Source organism: Jaculus jaculus, chromosome 15 (genome assembly GCF_020740685.1).
Source record: "Jaculus jaculus isolate mJacJac1 chromosome 15, mJacJac1.mat.Y.cur, whole genome shotgun sequence".
Taxonomy (NCBI): Eukaryota; Metazoa; Chordata; class Mammalia; order Rodentia; family Dipodidae; genus Jaculus; species Jaculus jaculus.
Window position 1 is genome coordinate 13,796,612 of NC_059116.1, and position 15,733 is coordinate 13,812,344.

The window sequence follows — 15,733 nt, forward strand, 5'->3', positions numbered from 1 at the left end:
AAAGATAAAGGACCATATGGCTTTGTAGAACTTGGCCACTTTCTAATATCGAGCTTTGGAGTGTGTCCGCACTGCTAGTATTGAGTTGCATATGGATTAGTTCAGAAAGGAATACTCTTCAAATGGGTCTGGGGTGCAGACATGTGATAGTGGAAGCTGGTCCCCTTGAACCCCACGTTTAGTCGGGTCACTTACCCTCTCGGAATCCATTACTGATTCTGTTCTCAGGCCTCTTTTCCATGTTTCCATGCTTAGGCTATCAGACAGGGTGCTACTCCGTAAGTTCACCTGATACGCAGCTTAACGTTTAAAAGTAGCTGGTCTATTTTCTACACTGTCTTCAAAAAGATAGTATAGACAGAGAGAGGCCGTTAAAATTACTGCTGCTTTTTATGGCGATGACGGGGCTGTCGGGGTGTCTGGTCTGAGTGGTTTTCAGTAAGCAGATTGCGTCAACACGCCAACCAACTGCCGTCTGCACCCGAGTGAAACTTTCCTGTCTCTTCCTCCCACCTCTGTTACCGGTTTGCCTCCAGCGGACTTGTATTGTCACTTATCTATTTGCAGTGTCTCTCCTGCTGGATTTGGAAGATCGTAAATAGCACATCAGCGCGCATGTCACGGCAATGTGTGGTGCGCGCCGTAGGTGCTTAGTGAACATGGATCCACGAACGTGATCACAATTAAGAGCTGAAGTCTTTTGCCACTCAGCCAAGGGTCTCTGAACTGTGCTTGAGGAGTAGCCATTGTGCTCCCCTTCCCCCCGAGTCTGAGCTAGGCTTGAAGAATGAGAACTACAGATCCCTGTTTTCAGGGAGCTAAGGAGTGTGGAGGGCCATTTCTACACTACTCGACACAAGCAGGGAACTGTGTTTTCATTTCTGTACGTCGTTGAGCAGTGACAGGTTGCACCCCCCCGCCCCCAGTTCTGTATAGCGCCTCCTTCAGCCTGGTGTGGGGGCGGCCGGGGCTTCTAGGCAGAAACGGTGCTGGGGAGGAACGTGGTCCGATACCTAGGGAGGATGTAAGCCACCCGCAGGGTTCAGAATGGACCACAGGCTTGGTTTGTGCCTCAAGCAAGTCAGATATTTGCACGCAGTCTGCAGCAGGCCCAGCTCCCCTTCTCAGGGGTGACATTCCTAAGAATTGGCTGTTCTTGTTCCGAGCTAAAGGCATAAAATAAAACTTCTGTGAGAAGTCTTATTTGAAAAGCAGAATGTACTTTGGGCTGTCTTAATGCCTTTCCTTTTTTCTGTTTCAGAAAATGGCTCCACGGGTTAAGTGACCCCGGGCAAGCTCCTCCATGCCTCATCGCGGGCGTGGCCGCGGCGCGTTGGGGATCCTGCTCCCGAGAGAAAGCGGTCCCCTCGGCTAGGTCACAGTCAGAATGAAGAAGATCAGCCTGAAAACCTTCCGGAAGTCTTTCAACCTCAACAAGAGCAAGGACGAATCCGACTTCATGGTGGTGCAGCCCCCGTCCCTGGCCGGCGACTTCGGCAAGGATGACCCCCTGTTCGGGGGCTGCTACGCGAAGGACGTGGCCGGCTGCGGTGGAGGCGGCGGTGACGACGCGGACAAGGGCGGCAAAGGGCGCGCCAAGAGCGAGAGCCTCATGGGCACCCTGAAGCGGAGGCTGTCGGCCAAGCAGAAGGCCAAGGGCAAGGGCTCCGCGGCCGCCGACGACGCCTTCTCGTCGGCCTCGGCGCCCCTGGCCTTGAAGGAGGCGCGCGCGCCGCGGCCCATCCGCTCCACGTCGCTGCGCAGCCACCACTACAGCCCGACGCCGTGGCCGCTGCGGCCCACGAGCTCCGAGGAGACGTGCGTCAAGGTGGAGGTGGAGGTGGAGGTGGAGGTGCGCGTGAAGGCGCTGGTGCACGGCAGCCCCGGGCCGCTCAACGGTGTGCGCAAGGAGCTGCAGCCCGAGCCCGCGCGCCCCGGCGCCAGCGCCGCCCCGGGCGACCTCCAGGACCACCGGCCGGACCTGCGCCTTCCGCTCGACGACCACCACCACCACCACCGCCACCAGCAGCAGCAGCAGCACCGCGTGCCCGTGGTCCTCGGACTCCTGCCTCAGGACTACCTTCAGTACACCGTGCCTTTAGACGACGGGCTGTGCCCTCCGGAGGGCTCGCCCATGGAGGTCTCCTCCGGGCCCCCGGGCCCCGCCGCCGCCGCCGCCAGCGCCTTCGCGGTCCCCGAGCCTCAGGGACACCAGGAGCTGGGCGTCGCCCCCGAGATCTTCGTGGACCCGGCGGCCGGCGGCCTGCTGGTCGGCACCACGGGCGTGGGGCTGCAGAGCCCCGGGGCCGGCCGCGACGACGCGCCCCCGCTCTCTCCATTGCTACCTCCCTTGCAGAACCACCCGATCCAAAGGACCTTCGGCGGCCTGGCGGGCACCGAGGCGCACGTGGCCGTGGCCGAAAGCGTGCGCTGCCACTTGAATTTCGACCCCAACACGGCGCCCGGGGTCGCCAGGGTATACGACTCGGTGCAGAGCAGTGGCCCCATGGTGGTGACCAGCCTGACCGAGGAGCTGAAGAAACTCGCGAAACAAGGGTGGTACTGGGGACCCATCACTCGCTGGGAGGCCGAGGGCAAGCTGGCCAACGTGCCCGACGGCTCGTTCCTCGTGCGGGACAGTTCCGACGACCGCTACCTTCTCAGCCTGAGCTTTCGCTCGCACGGGAAAACCCTCCACACCAGAATCGAGCACTCGAACGGTAGGTTTAGCTTTTACGAGCAGCCCGACGTGGAGGGCCACACGTCCATAGTAGATCTCATCGAGCATTCCATCAGGGACTCTGAAAACGGAGCTTTTTGCTACTCCAGGTCTCGGCTGCCGGGGTCCGCGACGTACCCGGTCAGGCTGACGAACCCGGTGTCCCGCTTCATGCAGGTGCGCTCCCTGCAGTACCTGTGCCGCTTCGTCATCCGCCAGTATACCAGGATAGACTTGATTCAGAAACTTCCTTTGCCAAGCAAGATGAAGGATTACTTACAGGAGAAGCACTACTGAGATGGGAGAGCCCGCGTCCGTCCTGCACTTTGGGAGTCGGAGGAGGAGATTGATGAATACGGTTTACAAACGTCCATCGCCATCAAAAGAATCTTGCTGCCATAACTGTTTTGAGTTTTCTTCTGTGTCAGTCCTCGGTGTGTGTAGGGTGGGAAAGTGTCTGCAGACTAAACAGAGATTTATTTTGTTTTTTTTTGGAATGGGATGTCTTGAGGTTCTAGAAGTGTGAATTATCGTTCCTTAGTGTGCAGAATAATCACAATGTGAATTGCCAGATCTTCCGTAAAGCCCCGCCCCCTTTGCTGCTATCCGCTGTGACTTTCATGCGTTAAAAGCACATCTTATGTGTATTCAACCCCAAGTGAAGTTGAATGGAACGTAAAGGATGAATATTGCTGTGTCTTTAAATGGCCCATCTTTCAAATCACAGTGTTGAATAAACACATATGTGTGATAAAACAATTACGTATACACTGAAAATGATTTTTTTAATCTCATGCTTTAAAGAGATTTATTTAGAATTATGAATCCACACAATCTTGGTTAGTAGATTACAAATCTGCATCATCTTTTACAATACTTTTTGAAATTGTTTTTAAGATTGTGTTAATTTTTTTTGTTGTTTTTCTTTTGGTTATGAGAAGTGGAATTTTCTGTTGCCTTTGTTTTCATCTTGTGATTTGTCCATTTTAATAAAAGGCCTTACATTAAAAAAATTGTAAAGAAATACATGCCACCAACGTAGATATTGTTGCCTTTTCTGTCATTAAACTCGGGTACAAATTGGCATAACATAAAGACTGATAGAACCCAAACTGCTATGTGGAAATGAGATGAGCTTGGTTTCCTATGAGCGTGCATTTGTGTATGTGTGTGCGTGTGTGCCTGCGTGTGTGTGTGTGTGTATGGCACTTTCCTTGGGTTAAGTGATTTCCTTAGTTAACATTTCCCTAGGGAAACTTGTCAAAATGAGTTTCATAAATGAGCTGGATTCCCTTACAACATGAAAGTTTATATAACTTGATTTGAATAGAAAAGATTGTTTTAAAGATGAGTTGGTATTTTTTCTTTATGTAGTCATTCTTAAAATGGGGTACCCTTGACCATTTTTCCCCTATAATTAACAGCCCTTGGTAACTTCAGTTGGCAATTTTATAAAATTTTTATTTATTTATTTATTTATTTGAGAGTGACAGACACAGAGAGAAAGACAGATAGAGGGAGAGAGAGAGAATGGGCGCGCCAGGGCTTCCAGCCTCTGCAAACGAACTCCAGACGCGTGCGCCCCCTTGTGCATCTGGCTAACGTGGGACCTGGGGAAACGAGCCTTGAACCAGGGTCCTTAGGCTTCACAGGCAAGCGCTTAACCGCTAAGCCATCTCTCCAGCCCTCAGTTGGCAATTTTATTGAATTCAGTTGAAATTATGAAGCGTCATGCATAGTAAACCCATATCAGATCTATGGAAGTCCAGTGCCCCACCTATACCACATTAAGAACAGAGATTTTATTTGTTTCAACTAATTCCTAAGTAGATTGCCATCTTCAATTTTTGCAACACAGATTGTATTCATATCATGATTCTGCAAGGTAACATTTATAGACTGTCCCATTCAGGAAGTATTTCCAGCTATAGTTGCTTTAAAGGGAAATGTTTCCAGCATAGAAAGAATGTATCATTCGAGATAAGTGTCACTTAACGTTTTCCTGTCTCACCTCCTGTGAACACAAGGGTAAAGTTCCTGGGCCAAACTTGCTGGCTTTGCCACTCAAACATATCTGTATCCTCACTCTTTCCTCTATTTTTAAGGTCAGAACTGGGATCTTACCAAGCAAAGGCACAGTGCCATCGTGTTTCATTGTTGTGGTGTTTTGACTTCAAGGAGAAAAGGTACTTACTTTTGGTGGAATGCTGATTGTACCTTGTTACAGACTTATTGTTCGATGTTTTCACCTAATAAAGATGGAATACGGAGTATACTGTAATAATATAATTGTTCACTATAAGCTATTTGGATTAAGATCTATTGCAGAGTTGTAGGCTTCTTATCAAATTAATGCAAGACATTTAACTATTTTTTTTGCAAAACTATTTATTTTTAAACAACTTAAAATATATTTAGGGTGAGTGGAAATTCCCTGAGCATCTATGTTAGATGGCGGTGTCGTCACAGTTGCCGTGTGTTGATGGTAAATGTTAAGGTGGCTTCTTTGTGGCTTCAGAAGCATGCCGTGCCCTCCTTAAGCTTGTGCACGGGGTCTCTGGACTGCCCCAGCCCATGTCACATGGACACACCTGCTCCCCTTCTTTCCTCATGACACCATGTGTTTAAGATCAAGATTATTCTGCTGTGAGTCTATGTTTCTAAAACTGTGTTTTGTGTTCTTTTGAAGGGAAATCTCTTCATTCTACTTTAGAAAACCACCTCTTGATGTTTGTTTGCATTCCCGTAGTGTAAAGCAGTTGAGCATAATATCCCCCATTTGTAATCCAACTTGAAATCATTAGATTCTGATAGGGAACAGAGAAAAATCAAAGCATTTGCCAAGAAATCATATTTACAAGCAGAACGCTCTATTGCAAGGTTCCTGCTTTCGTGAAGACGAGGTGTTCATTTGGCAGAGGCAGGGCAACATCCTGTGGATGGCTGATCACGTGACACTGGATCAGTCTGGCAAAAACTGGGAAGGGGAGAAAGAGAGAGACCCGTGTTCATCGTGTAGCCTGGGAGAGGTGGCATTTGGCTAACTTTCTGAATTCTGTGGAGTCATATTAGGTGATAGAAAAAGTCTGAGTTAGGGCAAGAAAACAGGAAAGCTCTATGCATTTGCAAGAATGGGTGAGTCATAGCTTTTTGTTGTTGTATCCATCAAATATTTCCTTGCCAAGCATTATCGGAGCTAGGGGCTGTTTTGTGGCTTCTTAGGACACTGACTGCATTTTTATAAATAAGACAGCTATGGAAAGTACTTGAAAAATTTCTCTCTCTCTAAACTGTTGTCTTTCTACCTGGTGCAATCATCTTAAATTTTAGATCACATATCACAGGAAATGACCATGGAACTAAAAATACTTCTAAGGGAAACCATCTTGCTGTTGAAGAAAATGTGCCAAAAGGCTAATTCATTGGCATGTAGGAAATAAAACACAAAGCATAGCTTATAATTTCTGAGCCAGTATTATGGAAACAGGATAAAAGTTAACTAAAATCTTACAGGCTGTTGCACTGTCTCTAGTGATACACATCTCACTGCTTTCAGGAATGCCAAACTTAAAGGTCACATTTCACATTGTATACGAATGGTAATGATTTGATGAATGATTAAAAATAATATATTTTGATTTACATCTGACTTGCTTCTATTGAATGTGAAATGTTAGTATGAAAATGAAACCACACTACCAGCAATAGACAGCTGTTGAATACTCTGATAAGGAACCCTAGCCAGTTCCATAAGTAACTTTAAAATCCTAAAGGCATTGGTACGTTAGTAATCACAAATTTGGTTTCTATTAATAGTTTTTTAATTCTTCAGAGAAAGTTTTTTATAATATCCTTTTTATTATCAGTTAATAACATGGCAAAATGTGAACTTAATGTTTTTGAAAAGGGGTCCCAACTCTACATCCAGAGGTGATGAGAAATTCTTAAAAGATTTTGTAATCGTATACACGTGGGGGAGAAGAAATCTTACAGTTGTTGGAGTGCCATGAAATTAATACTTGCAATTCAGATTGCTGTAGTTTACACTTTTTCTGTATGTTCCAAATCAGGTGTGTACCATTTGTACTGAGAACACCACAGAGTGAACTATCCAAAGTCCATTGATTTTACTATGTCTTTTGGTTTGTAAGTGAATTATAGTAATTTCTTGCACATTTTTGGAAATTAATTGTAAAAAAAAATTATGTATCTGCTTCTAGATACGGTGTGTAAATAAAAAAATAATTTGGTTCACAAGATCTGCTTTGTGATATGTGACATCCCTGTGTCATGCCTGCTTAACTAGTTCCTGCATGTCTCAGGAAATGGGCAGATATTGGAGACTTGGAGCAAATACATATTACTAGATTGGTAAAGTGCTTGTCATGCAAGCACAAGGACATGAATTTGGACCCCCAGCACTCATATGAGAGCTGGGTATATTGATACATGGCCACAGTCCCAGAACTGGGGAGGGAGAGGTATATATAGGAGGATTCCCTGAACTTGGTAACAAGCACACACATGCACATACACACACGGCACACATACATACATGGGGGTGCAACGGTCCCTCAAACAAATTCGGAGTCGGGCAGTGGTGCTGATACACCAAGCTACCCAACAAAATGGAATGAGACTATCTTACTTAAAATGATTCAAAACTATCACAGTAATGAAACTTTACTAAAAGCATGTCTCATTTAATAGTATTTTATAATAAGGTCATTTAAGTATATATCTTTAGAGGTCATTTATAAATCCTTTCATAGATAAAAATGTTCCATAGCTGCTGAATTTAGTTTTCTGATTAAAAAGTTCCGGGCTGGAGAGATGGCTTAGCAGTTAAGCGCTTGCCTGTGAAGCCTAAGGACCCCGGTTCGAGGCTCGGTTCCCCAGGTCCCACGTTAGCCAGATGCACAAGGGGGCGCACGCGTCTGGAGTTCGTTTGCAGAGGCTGGAAGCCCTGGCGCACCCATTCTCTCTCTCTCTCCCTCTATCTGTCTTTCTCTCTGTGTCTGTTGCTCTCAAATAAATAAATAAATAAAATTAAAAAAAAATATTTATAAAAAGTTCCATCATCCTAGGATGAACATTTCCTTGAAAACTTTGTTATAACATTATTTTGAAATCCTCAAAAAAAAAAAAGATGAATTTTTAGCACAATCTTGTCCAAAATATGTTGCAACTTTTGAGTACTAGAATCAAATGGTAAGCAGTTCAGTCCACATTTTCCAGCGCTTGTTCAGTTGATACCATCGTCAGCGTTGTGGTAGGGGCTGCTGAAAATACGCGGTTGTGAGAGCAGTGTCGTGTCTTGAGCTGGGCAGCTAGCGCAGTGTGGAAGCACAAGGGTCAGATGCCACCTGAGTGCCGTTTCCCAGAGCACGTTGCATGGCCATACACGACCGTGACCCCAGTCTTGTAGAGGGCAAACACCACATAATCTCCCGGGCTCACTTTGGGGAAAATGGCAGCTCTGTGTTGAGACAGTCTATCTCGATGAAACAGGTGGTCGAACAAAAAGAGAACACCCAACGTTCTCATCTGGCCCCCTCGTGTATGTGTGCACACAGTGTATCTATCTGCACATGCATCACATCACAACACATTCTACATACTTACCCCCCCAAAAAAGAAACACCCAAGCACTGTGAAGCACTAGACTTTAAAACCTGTTACCTTAGGCAGGTAAACAGTTTAAACTTATCTGAATGTTTTTTTAAAATAATTTTTAGAGAGAGAGGAGAGAAAATTGGCACGCCAGGGCCTCAGCCACTGCAGTTGAACTCTAGATGCTTGTGCCACCTAGTGGGCACGTGTGACCTTGATCTTTCCTCACCTTTATGCATTTGGCGACCAGGACATCTGGAGAATCGAATATGGGTCCTTATGCGTCTCAGGCAAGCGCCTTAACCGCTAAGCCATCTCTCCAGCTCTGCTTTTTAAATTTTTTTACTTGAATATAAATTGTAAAATATCACATGAGGACAACAGTTAGCACCCCCCAATCAATGTCTTATTTGGTTAAGACCTCACATGAAATGTCAATGATTTGCCAAATTGTTCTATTATATACTTGTTATATCAAACCGCAAGACTTAATGTTATCCAAACAATATAGCTTCATGCTTCAGACTAGCCAAGGATTGTTACCCATCACATGCATGAGACTCCTATCCAATACAGCGCTGAGTTTTACCTTATCGACTCAGGGCAGGAGGTGCAGACCTGGAACCTGCCCCTTGGCTGTCCCATTCAAGGAGTGCTTAGGAGTATGGTGAAACTTGGCACCCCAGAATTTGTCTTGGATCTCCACTTTATGCAATCGCAGAGGACTCAGGAAAGCAAAGACCCTCTGTCATAGGATAGCTGTTGTGACACGAGCTGATATGGTAACGACCCTAGTTAAGTCCTCATCGTCCTTGCAGGTGAAGGCCGCTGCTCCCAATAGTGCAGAGCACTGCAGATGTGTATGAGTGAGCCGCACCGGAGACCCACGGCTGGAGCACCAGCAGGGCTTGTTGGTGAAGATTGGGGTAAAGGGATGTATTAGAGTTCTCTAGAGGAACAGAATGGAGAGAATGAATTTGCACTATAAGTGGGGTTGATCGGATTACTTTAGAGGGTGTGAGCTGGATAGTCCAACAATAGCCTTCTGCTGGCTTGGGTATCCAGGAGCCCTGGTCGCTGCTCAGTCCACAAGGCTGGATGCCTCATCGGTCCCAATCTGGCACCAGAGGCCTGGAGGCTTCCTGGAGAGCTGCTCATCTTCAATCTAGGTTGGGCCACGGATGAAACTTGGTTCCAGTGCCAACAAAGGACAGTGGACAGATGCGGTAGTAGGTGCATTAACGGACAGCGGGTAGCGGGGCAGCCAGGCAGAAAGCACATACCAGAGAAGTAGGAGCAGCCAGGCGATAAGGGTTTGTTTTTTTTTTTTTTTTTCTTAAAAAATTTTTATTTATTTATTTGAGAGAGAAAGAAAGAAAGGCAGAAAGAGAGAAAGAAAGAATGAATGAATAAGATTGGGCATTCCAGGGCCTTCGGCCTCTGCAAACAAACTCCAGATGCACATGCCGCTTCGTGGATCTGGCTTATGTGGGTCCTGGGGAATCATACCTTGGTCCTTTGGCTTTGCAGGCAAGCACCTTAACCGCTAAGTCATCCCTCCAGCCCAGGGGGGGCTTCTTTATATATAGCCCACCACTGGGAGGGTCATCCACTTTAGAGGAAGAACTTCCTCCCACAGTTAACCCTTCCTGGAAGCAAGCTCACAGGTTGAAGTCTTGATTCCTAATCTGAACAAGCTAATGAAATACCTTAACTGTCACAGAAACAACTCCCAAGTTGAACTCGTGGTAGTCCTGAGTCCTTTAGGATTTTCCCTTTTTATGAGAGAGAGAGAGAGAGAGGCAGAGAGAGAGAGAGAGAGACAGAGAGAGAGAGAGACAGAGAGAGAGAGAGAGAGAGAGACAGAGAATTGGTGCAATAGGGTCTCCAGCCACTGCAATTGATATGTGCCACCTTGTGTGCATGCATGATCTTTGGATGTGCTACCTTGTATGTCTGGCTTATGTGGGCTCTGGAGAGTCAAACATGGGTCCTTAAGCTTCATAGACAAGTGGCTTAACTGCTAAGCCATCTCTCCAAGTCTCTCTCTGTCTGTTCTTTTTTTTTTTTTTTTCTTGTCCCCGAGGAAGGGTCTCACTCTAGCACAGGCTGACCTGGAATTCATTCTGTATTCCCAGGGTGGCCTCGAATTCATAGCGATCCTCCTACCTCTGCCTCCCTAGTGCTGGGATTTAAGGTGTGTGTCGCCATGCCCGGCTACAGCCCTCTTTTTTATTTTATTACATGTGCACAACATGCATGTGGATGCTGCCAAAGGAGTACCTTCGTGTCTCTCATTGGCCTGGAGCTGGCCAATGAGGCTCGACTTTAGCTAGTCCGAGGGGCCCGGAGATTCTCTCCTTTGCACTAACGCTTGGCTTGCACGTGTGTCCGTGTCTGGCAGTTCTGCAAGGGTACCGGGGATTGAACTGGAGTCCTCACGCTTATAAGCCAAGCTCTGCCAGCTTAACTGTCTCTCCAGCTTTTGTTTTCCTTTTTAAATTAAAGGTTTTTGTCATTGATTTTGTATTCTCCATCCCCTTGCTACAGTCATTCCTTCTGCCACACTGTGGAGGGGGAAGTGCTGAGGCCAGGCAGTGGCCCTGGCAGGGGACTGGGAGTAGACGCACACTCATCAAAGACAAACAGCCGGTGCTGCCACGGGTTGTGATTGATGGAAACATTGCTCCAGCCTCGGAACATCGCTCATTGATTACGATGTTTAATATAGCCATTTTCTCTTACTCCTACCTTTAAATTCTTTCTGTGTTTCCTGGACTTTCAACTTTCTGGCTCAAAAATAATTTAACTTTCATTTCAGTTGAATTTCACTTTTCCTGGAGTCTGCTATTTCTGCCTCCAGTAAGTTTTATCCCCCTCCCCCGTAAAATTTTCACCATCATGCTAAACTCATGTTTAAAGATCTCCTGTAATTCTCTGAGTTTTTTTTTTTGTATTTGTGTGTACCTGTGTTTGTGAGTGTGTGGCTCCATGTGTCCAAGTGCATGTGGGTACCAGAGGACCGCCTCGGGCATCAGCCTCACGCACTGGCAAAGGCTAGCCTTTAAAGCCTGACATCACCACAGCAGCTCAGCAAACTTTTTAAATAGCCTGGATGATTATTTTTTAATACAGTACATAGCAGCCTATAGCTCAGCACTTACGTTAGACTAGTAGGCCAGCAAGCCCAGAATCCCTCCTGATTCTACCTCCCCAGTGCTTGTGCCAACACCCCGGGCATTTTACATGGGCAGAAAATACACGACTCAAATCCTCATGCTTGTTTGTGAGGTATTTCCCCAACCCCACTCCGAACTCTTTTGTATTTTATTTCCAGTTTGAAGGGATACCGTGCCTGAACCCTCTTTTTAACAGGCATTTAATTCTTATTTTCTGTTTTTAAATTTTTATTTATTTATTTATTTATGCCTTTTTTTTGAGTCAGTGTCTAAACTTGAGCCCAGGTTGATCTGGAACTCATTGTGTAACCTAGGCTGGCCTCAGACTCATGGCAATCCTCCTGCCTCTGCTTCCTAAATTCTGGGATTATAGGTATGAGCTGTGCAATCTTACATATAATCATACACTCAGAGCCCTGCCCAGCTCTGATTATTATTTTTTTAATTTGAGATAGGGATTCTTGTAGCCCCAGCTGGCCCCCAACTTGATACATAACTGAGGATAACTGTGAGCCTCTGATCCTCTTGTCTCTACTGCCTGAGTGCTGGGATTACAGATGTGTACCACAAAGCCCAGCACTGGGCTGGAGAGATGGCTCAGTGGTTAAGGCACTTGCCTTGTGAAGCCTAAGGATTCATGTTTGACTCTAGGTCCTGCATAAGCCAGACACACACAGTGACAAAAGTGTGCAAAGTCATACACGCACACCAGGGGACACACGTCTCCCTCTCTCTCTCTCTCTCTCTCTCTCTCTCTCTCTCTCTCTCTCGATCTCACACCCCCTCCCCAAAAGAATGGCCAGTCTGCTGGGCTTGCTTCAAAAAAGAAAGTTTTATGCAATATTGGGGATCTAACTCACGGCTTCCTGTGTGCTAGCCAGACAGTCTACCCTCTGAGCCTCATCCTCAGCTCTGAATTTTGTTGTTGTTGTTGTTGTTGTTAACACTTCAGTTTTATCATGCCATATTGTCTGTATTTATGGAAGTTGTCATTAAACAGCTAAAGAAAGATTCAATTCCAAAACATGCCTTCCAGTCATAGCATGCAGATAGATTAAAGGTTAAAAACTAAATGACTAGCCAGAACTGTTCCATTACCGTTTAAAATCCACCGCCTCTTTCTCATCCCCCAGTATTGCCTTTCCTAATGGCTGTCCAATAAAGAAGTTGTAAAGAAAATAATATGGCAAGGCAGGAGGGAAAATACACACCATTATTTTGGGATGTAGGGATTCCCAGTAAAATGTATTTATTTACTTGAGTCTAAATAATTTACAGATTAACTTTTTCAAGGCTGTGGTCACTTTCTGAGCCAGAGTTTGATTTCCTGGGGCAATGTTTTTTCTTTTCTTTTCTTCTCTCTCTCTCTCTTTCTTTCTTTTCATTTTTTTTTTTCACTGCAGGCAGTAATATGATATGGTTTTGGAACCAAACTTTGATCCTTATCCTTTATTTTGGAGAAAAGTACAAGTGCCGTTCCCTTTGCAGAAGTCGCGCGCTGTGACGCCCCAGTTGACAAGCTCAGCGTGTTCGCAGGCACGTGTTGCGGTAGGTAGGGAGAAGTGTATATTTGGGCCTCTGGCTACCATTCACTTTTAATACTAACTCCAGATTTCCCTAGTAAGGATGGCTGATTTGGGTTTAATTCTCTTTGTGTGAGAGTGTTCTTTTTTTTTTTTTTTTAAAACCTACATCTAAGGAAGTAGTTTTTCCCTGTTTAGAATTTAAAGACAATTGGTGGAATCCAGAAATTCAGCCAATGCCAACTGAAAAGTGAACTCTGAGGTTGAGTTCTTAGAACAATGGAAACCACATATTGATTTCATTTTCCTTTCTGCCTGCCTGGCACACTGAAATGCCCACAACTTTATATTATCTCCAGTCAGTGGGGTTTTACAGTCTATCTATGTTTGCTTTGCTGTTGGAAGAGTAAATGCCAATTCTACATTGAATAAAATTAATCATTTAATTACTATGAGTTATTGACCAAGAGTGTTAAAGAGTTTGTCTGAGAGTATCAAATATGTAACATTCATCAACTGTTAAATTGCAATCCTTTGTCATTAATGGCATAAACTTGGATTTGATTCCTGTTCTTTTTATTTTTTTAAATTACTTGTGAGGGAGAGAGAGAGAGAGAGAGAGAGAGAGACAGACAGACAGACAGACAGACAGACAGACAGACAGAGAAAATGGGCATGCCAGGGCCTCCAGCCACTGCAAATGAACTCCAGACATATGTACCACCTTGTGCATCTGGCTTACATAGGTACTGGGAAATCAAACCTGGGTCCTTAAGGAAAGCGCCTTAACTGCTAAGCCATCTTTCAAGTCCTCAAACCCTGTTCTTAAACTGTGTGGAAGGCTTTGGGACGTGGGGCCATTTCCCACCTATTGTGAATTGAGCGGCAATAGATATGATTGAGCAACTATTTCTAAGGTAATGAGATCAGTCCTTAGGATATATGCCTAGGAGTGCTATAGCTGGGTCAAATGGTAGATCTATTTTTAGCTGTCTCAGGAACCTCCACACCAGCTTCCACAATGGCTGGGCCAGATTGCATTCCCACCAACAGTGTAGAAAGGTTCTTCTTTTCCACAACCTCGCCAGTATTTATGGTCATTTGTTTTCATGATGGTAGCCAACCTGACAGGAATGAGATGGAATCTCAACGTAGTTAAGCACTTCTCTTAATATTCATACCCTTATATTAACACTACTATCACTTTGGGTAGAGAATCTTCTCTTTTCAGATGGTAGTGACCTTGGGATGACTCAGAAGGTATCATAATGCTGGAAAGAAGTGACTGGAGTACTGAGTAACATCTCAATCGCAACTTCCAAGGCTCGGGGTCTAATGCGGAAGAGGTAATGGAAAGAATGTAAGAGCAAAAGGAAGGGTAGGACTCCTTACAACATGCTCCTCTAGACACAAAATGGCCTGGATATCCATGACCTCACAGTGCCTGACACTACCTACACAAGACCATCATAAGAGTAGGAAAAGGGGCTGGAGAGATGGCTTAGCGGTTAAGCGCTTGCCTGTGAAGCCTAAGGACCCTGGTTCGAGGCTCGGTTCTCCAGGTCCCACGTTAGCCAGATGCACAAGGGGGCACACGCGTCTGGAGTTCGTTTGCAGAGGCTGGAAGCCCTGGCGCGCCCATTCTCTCTCTCCCTCTATCTGTCTTTCTCTCTATGTCTGTCGCTCTCAAATAAATAAATAAAAAATTAAAAAAAAAAAGAGTAGGAAAAGATCATGACATCAAAATAAAAGAGAGGCTGATTGAGATGGGGAGGGGATATGATGGAGAATGGAATTTCAAAGGGAAAAGTGGGGGGGTGGGAGAAGGAGGGTATTACCATGGGATATTTTTTATAATCATGGAAACTGTTAATAAAAATTGAGAAAAAAATGTTTATTTTTATTTATTTATTTTACAGTGACAGAGAGAGAAAGAGGCAGAAAGAGAAAGAGAGAAGGGGTGCGCCAGGGCCTCTACCCACTGCAAATGAACTCCAGATGCATGCACCCTCTTGTGCATCTGGCTAACGTGGGTTCTGGAGAATCAAGCCTCAAACCAGGATCCTTAGGCTTCACAGGCAAGCACTTAACTGCTAAGCCATCTCTCTAGCCCTCAACGTAGTTTCCTTAATGTGCATTTCCCTGTTGACTAGGGATGTTGAACATTTTATTTACATGTTTATATGCCATCCATATTTTTTCTTTTGAGAATTCTGTATTTAGTTCCATAGCCCACTTTTTAACTGGCTTGTTTTATTTCTTATTATTTAATTTTTTGAGTTCTTTGAATATCCTAGATATTAATCCTCTATCAGATGTATAGATGGCAAAGATTCTTTTTCCCATTCTGTAGGTTGCCTCTTTGCTCTATTCACAGTGTCCTTTGCCATACAAAATGTTTGTAATTTCATGAGGTCCCAGTGGTTAATCTGTAGTTTTATTGCCTGAGCAATTGGGATTATATTCAGAAAGTCTTTGCCAATACCAAGATGTTGAAGGGTTTCCCCTACTTTTTTCTCTTAACAGTTTCAGAGTTTCAGGTCTGATGTTAAGGTCTAATGAGATGATCATGTGATTTTTGTCCTTTAGTCCATTTATATAATGTATTTCATTTATTGATTTGTGTATGTTGAAACATCCCTGCCTCTCTAGGATAAAGCCTACTTGGTCGGGGTGAATGATCTTTCTGATATATTCTT

The 15,733-nt window shown here is 45.0% G+C and overlaps 1 protein-coding gene across 3 annotated transcripts in view; it reads left to right on the forward strand.

Moving 5' to 3' along the window:
• Socs6 (suppressor of cytokine signaling 6) overlaps window positions 1–4,159 on the forward strand; it is a 32,415-nt gene extending 28,256 nt beyond the window's left edge. For all 3 annotated transcript variants that reach the window (XM_045135066.1, XM_004654813.2, XM_045135067.1), the window contains one exon: window positions 1,262–4,159. In XM_045135066.1, coding sequence (XP_044991001.1) covers window positions 1,388–3,016 — 1,629 coding nt within the window. In that variant the 5' untranslated portion in view covers window positions 1,262–1,387 and the 3' untranslated portion in view covers window positions 3,017–4,159. The remainder of the gene's footprint in view (window positions 1–1,261) is intronic.
• The last annotated feature ends 11,574 nt before the right edge of the window (window positions 4,160–15,733 follow it).